Source organism: Schistocerca piceifrons, chromosome 2 (genome assembly GCF_021461385.2).
Source record: "Schistocerca piceifrons isolate TAMUIC-IGC-003096 chromosome 2, iqSchPice1.1, whole genome shotgun sequence".
Taxonomy (NCBI): Eukaryota; Metazoa; Arthropoda; class Insecta; order Orthoptera; family Acrididae; genus Schistocerca; species Schistocerca piceifrons.
In genome coordinates this window covers 742,352,673-742,366,997 of record NC_060139.1, presented here as the reverse complement: position 1 = coordinate 742,366,997, position 14,325 = coordinate 742,352,673, and the positions used below count along the sequence as shown (strand labels likewise).

The 14,325-nt window shown below is 40.4% G+C and overlaps 1 protein-coding gene across 1 annotated transcript in view; it reads left to right on the top strand.

The window, feature by feature from the left end:
• LOC124777652 (Krueppel-like factor 16) overlaps positions 1–14,067 on the top strand; it is a 164,467-nt gene extending 150,400 nt beyond the window's left edge. The window contains exon 5 of the mRNA XM_047253132.1: positions 13,436–14,067. Within this exon, the coding sequence (XP_047109088.1) occupies positions 13,436–13,715 (280 nt within the window). The 3' untranslated portion in view covers positions 13,716–14,067. The remainder of the gene's footprint in view (positions 1–13,435) is intronic.
• Positions 14,068–14,325: the final 258 nt, after the last annotated feature.

Here is a 14,325-nt window from a genome sequence, read left to right as displayed (position 1 = left end):
AATTAACGCTGACAGGTACTGTGAGACTCGTGAGAAAACTCAAACGGGCAATTCAGAACCGGAGAAGAGGAATGTTGAGGAAGGGCGTATATGACAACGCTCGCCCACACATCGCTCGGCAAACCGTTGCTCTCCTACAACAGTTTCAGTGAAACATAATCACTCACCCACCCTATAGTCCTGACTTGGCGCCCAGTGACTATCACCTGTTCCCAAGGTTAGAAGAACGTTTGGCCGGAAAGTGATTCAGCTCCGACGGCGAGGTGAAAGAAGAGGTTCATAACTTTCTGAACAGCATGGCGGCGAGCTGGTACGACATGGGCACACAAAAACTGCCACAGCGTCTATAAAAATGCATCGACAGAAATGGTAATTATGTCGAAAAATAGCTAAATGTTCAAGTTGTAAACTGATGTAAACCATTGTAGAGATAAACAGGTCTATGTCCTTATAAAAAAATAGGAGACCTTACTTTTGGGATTACCCTCGTACACAAAATCCTTTATGATGCCAGGTTTATTACCAAACATTGGCATATAATTTTCAATGAGTTTTGCGAGTCCTACCTTCTGTGTTTGGTTCAGATAGGGCGACTCTGATACTTTTGCTGCAATTGATGTCGAATTGTTAAGTACTGCTGCGTTATTATCTTCCGAGTGCAGAAATTCGGACGTCTCGAAATCCTTAGAAATGTGGAGTATTCTTGGGCCTACCAATTTAACTATAACATTACGACAGTATCTGTTATGTGCATTTGGAGTCCGAATTAACCGTAGTGCAATTCTTTTGGCTTTGCTTGTAACCAGTTTTCCTGCAGATAGAACAATCTTTGCATTTCTACCGCTTAGAAAATCCCATCCCAGGATGCAAGGAACCGATAAATTTTTAATTAGTAAGAAGTGGCACTTAAGTTGCTCGTCTTTTACATAGAGATCGGCCTGTACCTGTTGCTTAACTATCTGTGTGGCAGCGCCTAATACGCCAGAAACTCGGCAATTTTGCACGGGCAATATGGGTAATCTCTTTGTGTGATTAATTTGGTCGAACAAGGTCTGATTTATGACACTTGAAGTGGCACCAGTATCAATGATTGCTTCCACACTAACACCATTAATAGTGACCATAATTGCAGCTTGCACCATGTATTCGTCGTCATGTTTACAGACACTAGCTGCTTCTAATAATTCGTCCCTAATGTCGGCACCGTCGTTGTAACGTAGTGCTTTCAGGTTGATTGTGGGGTTGCCTCCACTTCTGGATCCGACCGTGCTCGGTAGGCCGTTCAGAACGGTCGGCTCTAGTTTGATTGTTGCTGTTGGCCGGATTGTTCTACGACTTCGCATACTCGCGCCGCAGTAGAACGACTACTGTCAATATGATTTTGACTGTTCGTGTTTGGAATGACGGGCACAGCTTGCATTATATTCGGCGTCTGGTTACCGAACCACAAAATTGGTTGCTGGTTTGACCATTGATTGCCGTAACTACTATTCGGATATTGGTTCTTGTTCCGTTCATTTGTGTTTGACTGAATCGGAGGATTGTTGTTGTTGCTCCATTGATTTCCACGGTGACTTTTATCATGGTAATTATTTCCATCTCTGAACTTGCGCTTATGATTCGTACGGTTTCCCGAGTTACTGTCGCCATAATTCCATTTACTGGCTATGTAACCGGTGTTCGCGTCATTCGAAGCATGGTTTGGATTATTATTGTAACCAGGCACATTTGTTTTGTTGTACTGACCTTTTCTGTGCTGATTAAGTTTACTCTGTTCATTACTACTCGGGTTATCAACGCTGTGACAATTGTTGCAGTTATTCGTGAATGCTTGGTAGGACTTTGTGTCTTCTTGGATTAGATCTAAGGAGTCGATCACCGAAAGGAAATGCTCAAAATCTTCATCTGGTACATTTATTAACTTCTCCCTAAGGTTGATCGGTAATTTTGTCTTTAATATGCGTAGTACTTCTTTATGTGAGATAGGCTCAGGCCAGTATCGTTTAGAATACTTGCGCAAGCTCCCTTTTTTCGGATTGTGCAGTTCCAGGGTATAAACTTCTTTGCGCAAACGTTCCTAGAGTCCTGTCGGCCAATATTTTGCAAGGAAAGATTTCTTGAATTCAGCGAGCTTATTACATAGTTCGGCGGTTTCGCTGGCCCATAGTGCCGCGTCACCAGTGATGTGTGACATAACGCACTGAATTTTTTGATATTCAGACCAGTATCTGGGTAAGACATTCCTGAATGCGCGTATAAGTACAATTGGATGAATGGACTTCTTGTCCTCGGCAAATGTTTGAACATGGCGATGCCTGAGTAGACTTTGCTCAATTTTCGCTGAATTCATTATACGTTTGTCTTCGTAATTACATTTTGCTGGCGACAAGTCGGGCGTTTGGAAAATTATTTCATTCCCGAATGTCGTCTTTTGTGCATTGTCGTCGTTCGGCGGTTGCATAGGAAAATTCATTTCCGTTCTGCTGTCCATCGATACGGTTTTCTCCAAATTTCGGACGCGAGCGTTCATTTCCCGCCTCCGCATATGCATCTTCCCGCACGCGCTGCACAGCGTTGTCGACGGCAACATTAATTTTTGCATCAACTTCCGTCTCTGTAGTGGTTATCCAATTGGATATTCCAATACTTATTTGCCTTTTGCGAGATTCTAGCAGTTCATCCAAAATCTCTTGGTTATTTATTTTGAGATTCCACATCCGACTTTATTGCGGAATGCGAAGTTTTTAGGTTTTCAATATCACTGTCCAGTTTATTGACTTGGCTCAAAATTGGTGCATACGCTTGCTTCATATTCATTAGCTCGGACCTGATGTTGGCTAATTCGGTTTTTATTTCATTTTTTAATTTTTTGTCTAATTGTTCCTGTTTCTTTTCGCGATCGCGTAAAGCTTCCCTCTCTTTTTCCGGCTGCTTTTTCAAGAAAGCAGTAAGCGGTTCAAGCGCAGTACTGTCTTCCGTCGTCCCATTAAATTGACCATTTCGTTATTTTGCGCAATACCCGAATACGCGGTGGACATGTTCAAGTCCGGGGTTTGATTTTCTAACTCATTTGCAGTGATATCTATGAGTGAATCATTTAGATTTACCGCTTCATTTTCGAAATCTGATGGTGAATCCATGGTTTCAATTGGTAAATTCTCTTTTTTACCGGCTTTGACCATAATATGAAATTTCGAAAAATTGGGAAAAATTCGTCACACGAATGTTAATATTTAACAGTAATACACATACATAAATTACAATAAATAATGTTAACACAATAAATAATTTTCCTGACGATGCTCTTTTATCATTGTGCGCCCAAATCGGCCATTTTATGTTCTCTTCACACGCAAAACAATCTTACGTCGATTTTTGCCAAATTGGATTTTTCTTAATACATCCTTCCAAAATCACTGAGCTAAACTACAACTAACGACGATTTTACTTTTTGTAGAGAATCAAAGGAAAAAATGCTATAGAAGAAAGTTACGATCTTGACAGAGCAAAAAAATTCCTTTTAATGAGTTTTTACTGTAGAGATGTACAGTTTGTCGTAAACAGGATTGGTTGACCTTCTTCCACGTCGTGGTACAGTACATCGGATGGATATAAGAAATAGAAATACAAATATTATATTAGGAATTGGAATTTAATTTTTTTATACACACTTATTCTTACGTTGCAGCCACTCGTTTTGAGCGTCAAGTATACTGAATCTTTTTGATTATAGTACATTTTATAAATATGGGTGAATATTATTATACAGTTGTGGAAATTTACGCTTCTGCTAGTGTAAATTACGATGGATGTAACACAAGCGTATGGTATATACGTATATTGGCAATAGTTCAGTAATTGAATGACTGGTAAGCAAAATTTCTTCAAACTTAATGTATCCCAATTAGATTTTCTGTTCTACTATTATTTAAATATATGCATGAGACTAGTTACCTTTAATACTTAAATATTCACACACAACTATTAGTACGTGGAATAATTAGAGGTATCACACACACGCCACGTTTTTTGACATTGCAATAAAAATTATTTTTATCAAAAAATGCACACAATACTATTGAACGCACAATATTATCCTTCACTTCTTAATTTATTTTACTCTTTTACCGTTATTGCTTGAAGTGAAGGTCAGTAGGCAAGCAGCATGCTGAAAAACGGTTAATTTATGTTTTTGTAATTTCAGGGAAATTTCTAATTGTCTTCTCGCCTAGCGAGAAATTCAGAATAATTTGATTTAATCTCGTGAGTATCGCGTTGGCACTGTAAAAAATGTAGTAAAGAAATATCTATAACATTTATAAATTGGAAATTTGGGACTGGTGCTACGAAAGGAAAGCGAAAATGCTAAATTAAGCAATTATTATTTAACGAAGTAAATAATTTGTACAGAAATCCAACATTTTGTGAATAATTCTTACAGTTTTGAACATAACAAAGAATTGAGCCGTATTTCGGCGAAATACTTGGAAATTACAATAATCTTAGCTCAAATCTGTAGCGAAAGAATAAAGCATTCATAATAAGGTCATATTAGCACTCGCAATTGGCGATAATAATAGAGTTATTAAATAAATTTCCGGCAGGAATACAAGTTTAGTTCATTCGAACAAAACGGAAGAAAATAGGAGTCTGATGCCATAATCAGAAACACTTTGACTTGTTCTTCTAATAGAGATGGGACTTTCACAATTGGGGCAGTGGCTAATCTCCACAAATTCCCCATAGTCCATTGCATATGGTGTCAGCAAGGTAGGCCTATGGTGTAGGTGGAGGTGAGGAGCTTCGACAGGTAGTGTGTGAAGTCTGGATCTGGGCCGGCTGGAAAGCACAGCCAGCAACGGTGGGAGTCTGAAGTCTCGAGCGGCTGACGTGGTCATATCGGAGGTGTAACATCATTTAGCTGACAGAGCTGGAACAAACTACAGTGTCACAAGAGTTACTCAAGTCTGGCCACTACTTTGAACATTTTATGTCTCTTATAATCACCAATGACCCCTTGCATCATGGCTACATATTGGGTGAATCTATATGAAAAAAGGAAGCTTGTCAGGGTTTCCTCAGAGATCATCTTGGAAGTTCTGGCCAACCATTCTGCTCTGAAACATAACACAGTATGCGAAGGAGTGGCAAGCAATGTGTTATTGCCTTCCTGTGGTGAAAGCTATGGAATTTGGCTGATGGCAACTATGGACCATTGCATATACGCTGATGTGTGGCATTCCCTCTACAGTGAAGGTTGTTGTTAAATGAGTCTCCAAAGTGAATGTTGACATGCTTCTGTGACTGATTGGAAGCAGATGTTACAATACTGTCATGGCAAATCTGAATGGCTTTGCACACAAGTTTGCTGAGCCGGGGCCATATATTCAATGGTACCATTAGTAATTCAGCCAGTATGCTTAACTCATTGCCAATGCTTTCATTCTCAATGCCTGTATATCACTCAGTGTGCTACATGTAATAGCTTGAGGATATGAGGCTGAAATGTAGTTGGGAACACAGCCTGTCGCTCAGACTCTAGACGCCAGCAGAACTACCTCCTCATGAAAACTGAGTCCATAGTGCATATGAAAGTAAATCCACAGTGCCAGTTCCATAGCTTTTGGCACATGCTCCAGCCAATCAAACTTAATAACATACTACTTTATGGAGTAATGAGGTCCCGTTCTGTTATGTAGTCACCTCCTGGATCATCACTGGTTATTTATCCAGCACGTCCCTAATGTTTTCACCTAGCTAAAAATAAAGTGCCCATAGCTTATTGAACTCATGAGCAGAATTAGTCAATAGATATGACACGTCAGAACAAGGGCATTGGTCTATATAGCAGTTTGACAGCATCAGATCTAATAGTGGTAATTTTGTCAATAACAAAGACCATTGCTGAAGTTATTGTGCTTTTTATCTGGATGGGTCATTCAGGTAAAAGCAAAATTAGTGGCTTGTGGTATGTGACCAGGTGGAATTTTGTTCTGTATAAGAAAACATTGATTTTTTTGGTACCATAAATAACTGCCAGTTCTTCCTTTACTACTTGAATATAATAAATCAGCTGCACCATTGCTAGTGTTTTAGATGTTTAGCAATCCGTTTTCCTGTGCTTGAGCGGGCGTGCCTGTGTATAAAGTGCGCCAACCGCAAATAGCATTGTCGTGCAAAGTTGCATTGTTGTTTTACAATAGCGAGCCCCTACATATTCATGCATTATTGTTTCAGCTAGCACAGTGAGAAGTTGGGTTGTCATGGGTTCACGTGAGCTACAGTAATTTAAAATAAACTGCGAGTGTGTCATCTTAGTGTACAAAGTACACCATAGTCTGTAAGTAATTTTTCCTTCACTTCTATTTAGTTCCTTTTTAGACGAATCAAAAGATAACACGTAACAAACGGGTATATCACTGTACAGGGCGAGAGGAAGCTGGCAGACAAAGAGCTTGATTGGTTACTCAACGAGGGTCCAGATTTCAACTCTCTACCAGACAACAAAAACGATGACGACTCTGAGGAAGAAGAGTGGTCACACAAAGTGACCACGATTCAGATTCTGATCAAGTCCATGATTCAAATGATGACCGTGAAGAGCCACTCTCCATTGTTGGTATTTTTATTAGGAGGGACAAAACATATAAATGGAATAAAATATGTCCTAATGTGACTTCGGAAACAAAAAGAAAGAATATTGTGAAAATATTGCCTGGGCCTACACGTGTTGCCATAGGGGTCACCCGAAACAGAGGCTTTATGGACAATACATAGCCTGGAAATGATTGATGAAATTGTAAAGTACACGAAAATACACATTTAAGCTAAGAAAGAATGTGTACAATATTACGGAGAAAGGAACTTTAAGGAAACTACAAGGTGTGAAATAATGGTATTGTTGGGATTGCTGTATCTAATCGGGACTCCACTCCTATTTATTTGGTTTTCAGAATGATATTAGAGGTAGAAGCTGAGTAGCACCATGGTGCAGTGGTTATGATACTAAACTGTTGCATGGAGGGTCGTGAGTTCAAATCTCACCTGGACTGTACAATTATAATTTCTATTTTTGGTTCAAGTACATTCTCGAAGTATCCTCAACTGTCAACAATCATTGTACTGGAATGTTCTGTAGCTGTATACAATGTGGTCCATTGATCATGACCAGTCCAAATATCTCACGAAATAAGCGTCAAACGAAAAAACTACAAAGAACGAAAATTGTCTAGCTTGAAGGGGGAAACCAGATGGCGCTATGGTTGGCCCGCTAGATGGCGTTGCCATAGTTCAAACGGATATCAACTGCGTTTTTTTTGTTTTTTTTTAAATAGGAAGCCCCATTTTTATTACATATTCGTGTAGTATGTAAAGAAATATGAATGTTTTAGTTGGACCACTTTTTTTGCTTTGTGGAGGAGGAAGAGGAGGAGATCAGTGTTTAACGTCCCGTCGACAACGAGGTCATTAGAGCTCGGGTGAGGGAAGGAAATCGACCGTGCCCTTTCAAAGGAACCATCCCGGCATATGCCTGAAACGATTTACGGAAATCACGGAAAACCTAAATCAGGATTGCCGGAGACGGGATTGAACCGTCGTCCTCCCGAATGTGAGTCCAGTGTGCTAACCACTGCGCCACCTCGCTCGGTTTTTGCCTTGTGATAGATGGCGCAGTAATGTTCATAAACATATGGCTCACAATTTTAGACGAACAGTTGGTAACAGGTAGGTTTTTTAAATTAAAATACAGTACGTGGGTATGTTTGAACATTTTATTTCGGGTGTTCCAATGTGATACACGTACCTTTGTGAAAGTATCATTTCTGAGAACGGATGCTATTACAGCATGAATACCTGTAAATACCACATTAATGCAATAAATGCTCAAAATGATGTCTGTCAACCTCAATGCATTTGGCAATACGTGTAACGACATTCCTCACAGCAGCGAGTAGTTTGCCTTCCGTAATGTTCGCACATGCATTCACAATGCGCTGATACATGTTGTCAGGCGCTTTCGGTGGATCACGATAGCAAATATCCTTCAACTTTCCCCACAGAAAGAAATCTGGGGACGTCAGATCCCGTGAACGTGCGGACCATACATTAACCTGTTTCCTTAAATAACGTAACTATCCGGTGCTTCGACGACCAATCCACCTGTCATGAAATATGCTGTTCAATACCGCTTCAACTGCACGCGAGCTATGTCCCCGACATCCATCATGTTGGAAGTACATCGCCATTCTGTCATGCAGTGAAACATCTTGTAGTAACATCGGTAGAACATTACGTAGGAAATCAGCATACATTGCACCATTTAGATTGCCATCGATATAATGAGAGCCAGTTATCCTTTCCCTCATAATACCACACCATACATTAACCCGCCAAGGTCGCTGAAGGTCCACTTGTCGCAGCCATCGTGGATTTTCCGTTGCCCAATAGTGCATATTATGCCGGTTTACGTTACCGCTGTTGGTGAATGACGCTTCGTCGCTAAATAGAACGCGTACAAAAAATCTGCCATCGTCCCGTAATTTCTCTTGTGCCCAGTGGCAGAACTGTACGCAACGTTCAAAGTCGTCGCCATGCAATTGCTGGTGCATAGAAATATGGTACGGGCGCAATCAATGTTCATGTAGCATTCTCAACACCATTTTGAGATTCCTGATTCTCACGCAATTTGTCTGCTACTGATGTGCGGATTAGCCGTGACAGCAGCTAAAACACCTACTTGGGCATCATCAATTGTTACAGGTCGTGGTTGACGTTTCACATGTGGCTGAACACTTCCTGTTTCCTTAAATAACGTAACTATCCAGCGAACGGTCCGGACACTTGGATGATGTCGTCCAGGATACCGAGCAGCATACATAGCACACGCCCGTTGGGCATTTTGGTCACAATAGCCATACATCACGATATCGACCTTTTCCGCAATTGGTAAACAGCCCATTTTAATACGGGTAATGTATCATGAAGCAAATACCGTCGGTACTGGCGGAATGTTACGTGATACCATGTACTTATACGTTTGTGACTATTACAGCGCCATCTATCACAAAGCAAAAAAAGTGGTCCAACTAAAACATTCATATTTCTTTACGTACTACACGAACATGTAATAAAAAATGGGGGTTCCCATTTAAATAAATGCAGTTGATATCCGTTTGACCTATGGCAGCGCCATCTAGCGGGCCGACCATAGCGCCATCTGGTTTCCCCTTTCAAGCTAGACGAGTTTCGTTCTTTGTAGTTTTTTTCGTTTGATGCTTATTTCGTGAGGTATTTGGCCCGGTCACTATCAATGGACTACCCTGTATATACTGTGTGTGTTCTGGCCGGAGGCAGCTCGCTCCATGCTCTTGTATGTGTAAGTGCTGAATAAACCTTCGTTAAGTGAAGTTAGTGTTCGTAATTCATGTAATAACACCTTCTTCTACGTGACATTATTTTGGTGGAGGCGCGGAGTATTGGAACTTGTGATAGCGCACATTATCGATGACACAGTGCCTCCCATCAGACCACGACAGAGCCGCCGTTTACGTGGCGAGAAACCCGAGTTTGAGCCATATTCCACAGATCACAATCTATCAGAGATAGAAGAAGAAGAGGACTTTACGATGACAGCGTCTGTGTGCCACCACATGAGACATCCTTCCGTGTTCTCTGATGACGATGGCATAGATCCAAACAAGTGACTGAAGGTATATGAGCCTATAGACTAATTTAACAAATGGGATGACACCGTGTGTTTGGCTGAGAACAACGAGGAGAAGTTCACAAGCCGGGAAGTATTCTAGGTGGAACTACGCAAGTATTTTGGCAACACGCAATGACAGAAGTGCAAGGCTGAAGATAAATTAAAGTGAAGGGCACAGCGTCCAGGAGAAACTACAGCATCCTACATTCAAGACGTGTTGGAGCAGTGTAAAATAGTGGATCCTAGAATGAAGGAGGAAGATAAGGTTGCAGATCTCATGAAGGGTGTTGCTGAGGGAGGTTTCGACAGCAGAGGACTTCATAAAATGGTGCCAGTATATCGAAACAATGCATCAAAAAAGAATTACACGCAAGAAATTTGTACAGCTTCCAAGCGTCTTATCGATGTCTGTGATGGAGGAAGCAACTGATTTCACAAGTGTTCTTCGTCAGATAGTGAGAAAGGAAGTTCAGAAGGCACTTGGATTGCACAGCAAGCAAAAAACAGACACACTTCAAGAGGTCATAAGGGAGGAAGTAGAACAGACATTGAACCAAATCTCTCGTCCTTCATTTCCCTTTACAACGGTAAAAAAGTCGAGACTCAGGCAGAGTTACATTCCTACAATGCCGCATGAGAAACCTGTTTGGGCACCAAGGAAGACTGACGTCTGGGTGACCCAGGATAACCAACCAGTATGTTTCCCCTGTGGACGACCAGGACATGTGGTGCACTATTGTCGAGAAAGGCAGCAGATATTTGGTGATGCCCACACCAGAAGGCAGCAGACCGATCTTAGCCGACGGCAACTCCAAGACGATGAAGATGAACAAGAAGATGTGGATGCAGTATGATGTAGATCACCATGGCCGCAAGCTAGCCACATGAGAGGACGCTCCCCAACACGGCGATCAAGGTCTCCATCGCCGTTTAGAAGCTCCAGCCGATCACCTAGCCACCACAACCTGAAAAACTAATGGGTGCGACCTTCCTTGGAGGTGAGGCCGCTGAAGAGAAAAATCCTCCACCGTCGATTGCCACAAAAATGATACAAAACTACGTCGATATCCTCATGGATGGCCAACCAGCCCAAGCTCTTGTGGACTCTGGAGCATCAAATTCAGTCATTTCGGAGAAGTACCATCGCCAGTTGCAGAAAACCGTATTCGTCGACAACAAAACATTTCTGATGAAGGTGGTTAATGAGAAATATGTAAAACCTGCAGGAAGATGTACCATTCGTGTGAGTATAAGTGGCCATACAGAGCCGTTAGAATTCATTGTCTTACATGAGTGTAGTCATGATGTCATTCTCGGATGGGACTTATTGAAAGCTTCTCAGGCAATTATAGATTGTGGTCACTCGAGAATTATGCTAGACTAGATGAGATACTGTGGACAGGAAGATGCGCATCTGAGTGTGTGGAGACTATGTGTGCTGGATGAAGTGATCATTCCAGCAGTCAGCACTAGGAAGGTAACTGTCAAGTGTCATGCCATGCATCAACCCATGGATTTTGTACTGGAATGTAAGAGAAGCATACCACTGGAGAATAACTTGGTCATAGCAGCCACTGTCATCTCATTTAAACCGATTCGGTGAATTGTGTATAGTTAACTGTCGCTGAGAACCGCATATCCTTCCAAGATGCATGTGCATAACAAATGCTGAGCTTCCGTGACAAGCCATGCACCACCGCCTCCAGCAGACATCTATGGTCTGAAGAGGATCTTATAATAAGATCGAAATTGGTCACCACATTAAAAAATTTATGCGATCAAGACTGCTTCCAATTTATTTATAATAATTATAGATTGCTGTTTCCTATAATAAGAACTAAGTTCTTTAAAATGAAATAATTTAGTTCATATCTGACAAATGCAGAACAACTATGGCTGAAGTTAAAAGACATTATAAACTGTGGTCTAAATTAATATAAACCAGGTAAAGTAATAAAAGTTGGCAAAGACCTACCTTCATTTAATCGTACCATTTGAAGAATGCTGAAAAGACAAGGACAACTACTCTCTCACCACAAATGAGGCTACAGGAAAATGGATATAGAAAACTTAATAGCAAATCTTGCATCAATAAATAAGACTACATGTGATGCCTACAGTTATTTCCACAATCCAATCTTGGTGAAAGATCTATCAGGAAATCCTAAAAAATCTCTGTCATATGTTAAGTCCGTAAGTGAATACAATACAAATTAAAAACGTATTTATGCATGAGGATATTACCATATTCAGTTTTGTCTGCCACACAGAGACAAATGTTTATGATTATGCAAAGTGAACAAGGCACCAGGCACTGATGGAATTTGATTTATATTTTACATTGAATACAATGCAGAATAACCCATTTTAACCTCATATTTGTAGGGAATCTCTTCTACAGTGAATAGTCTTCCATGACTGGAAAAGACCACAGGTCACTCCCATTAACAAAAAGGGTAAAAGTTGGGATGCACAGAATTACAGACCAATATTACTGATACCTATCTGTTGCAAGATCTTAGAGCAAACTGTATGTGCTGATGAAAAGATAGTTTACAGATTCCTAGATATTTGAAAGGTATTCAGTTCTATGCCACATTATTGACTAATAATCATTATATGAGCAACAGAGTGTCTTCACATATGCAAAATTGTCTCAGAGAATATTTCACTGTTAGAACCAGTACATATAGTGAAAGATCAACAGAAATGAAACTTATATCAGATGTGAACCAAGAAATCATAATAGGACCAAGGCTCGAGATTTCAGTTTAAGCGAGATTTAGGATTCAGCACTGAATTTACTTGGATCTCAACAGCCATCTCATGCATCAGAGTTTGAACATAATGAGGGATTTGAATTTTGCAAAATAATTGTATGGTCACAGAAAAAGGAACATAAATGAAAGAGCATATCAAGCAATAGGAACTTAACTATGGGTAGGGGACATTACCAACACATGTAGATGAAAACACACAGCTTTCACAGAGACCAAAAAAATATGTTGGTCTGATAGGGGTCCATACAGTAAACACATATAAGTTCAACATTTGCAGAAGCAAGTGAGAGGATGACTAGGTCAAAATATTGTTTGCACAACTGAATAATCATTTTAACTGGAAACCCAAAAATATTCCATCATTCATGAAACTTGTTTTTCTTTGTCTTCTACATTATATGTAATATAACACTTCAGTTAGCTGTATATTAACTGTTGTATGCTGTGGCTACTTGAAACTTACAACAGTAGCATTAGAAGATTTGTGACTACTAGTACTGGCATGGTGAAATAAAAAAGTGTTGTCTTTTCACAGTCAGTTGCTATACTTATGAATCTATCGTCACATTTTGCAGTTTCAGACCATGGTACCACCCCTGGTGAAAGAAAAGCCAATGCACACACATTGTCTTGGCAACTGGGCTTCCTGTTTCGGAATGGATAAAAGTTGAAAGACTTCAGGCAGCTACTTTTTTGTTATTGGTCTCTGCCAACCTCAGTTGTACAGAATAAAGCGTGCAGTAGCTGTGTAGTTGCCATTGTTTGACGCTGTGCATCATTTCACTGATAATTAAGTTCTAGTAATAAGCATAAATGTTGAATACATCTCCAGCAGTATCAATATCAGTTATGATTATACAAAAGACATCAACATTCGCTTAATATGTATGTCACGTATGCTATCTAGTAAGACTTAAGGCTACTAAATGCTGTGTGTTGGTTGTTGCAGGCACACAGGTGAGAAGCCATTTGCATGCTCATGGCCGGGTTGTGGGTGGCGCTTCTCACGCTCAGACGAGCTGGCACGCCACCGGCGATCACATGCAGGTGTCAAGCCATACCGTTGCCCTGCCTGTGCAAAGGCATTTACACGCTCCGACCACTTGGCCAAGCATCTACGAGTCCACCGCAAGCAACGCGCTGCCAACAATACCAACACCTGCAGACCAGGACAGCGCCAAACAGTCACTGCTGCTACCACTGGGACCTCCTGGAATGCTGCTTACTAACTGCATGGCTGCTGCTTTGCATTGTCTATTGCCATTTATCCAGTACTAAATGGCTATCTTCAGTTGAGTGATTTAGCAGTGACGTATTATTACTCACTGGAGAGAAAAAAGAATATTCTTTGAGGAATTATTATTTATATCAATCATCAGAGTGTCAATACATCACATGTGACTCTTCAACAGAATGTCTGGAAATGACACGAGTTATTTAGAATAATGCATTTTCAATTATTGGGTAGTTGCAGTAAGAAACAGTGATCACAATCTGCACTTACAATGTTAATGTCAATGAAGGCAACATATTTCCACAATCTCTTGATAATTGGTTTCTGAATACATTATGCATCCTTAATCTGTCAATAAATAAATCTTTGACAAAGCATGTGTCTTTTAATATTTTTTCTGTGTTAAAATTATGGCAAACATCCAGACTACAAAATAAGTACCACAACAGTCTTGTTTACTTGTAAGATTGAAAAAACATGCATCTCACCAATGATAATGCTGTAAGCATTTTACAAAAAGCTAGAACTGACGATGATGGCCCACATGTGATACTACTGAAGCCGTCATGTATAACCCCTGCTTCACAGTGCAGTCTATGTTCCTG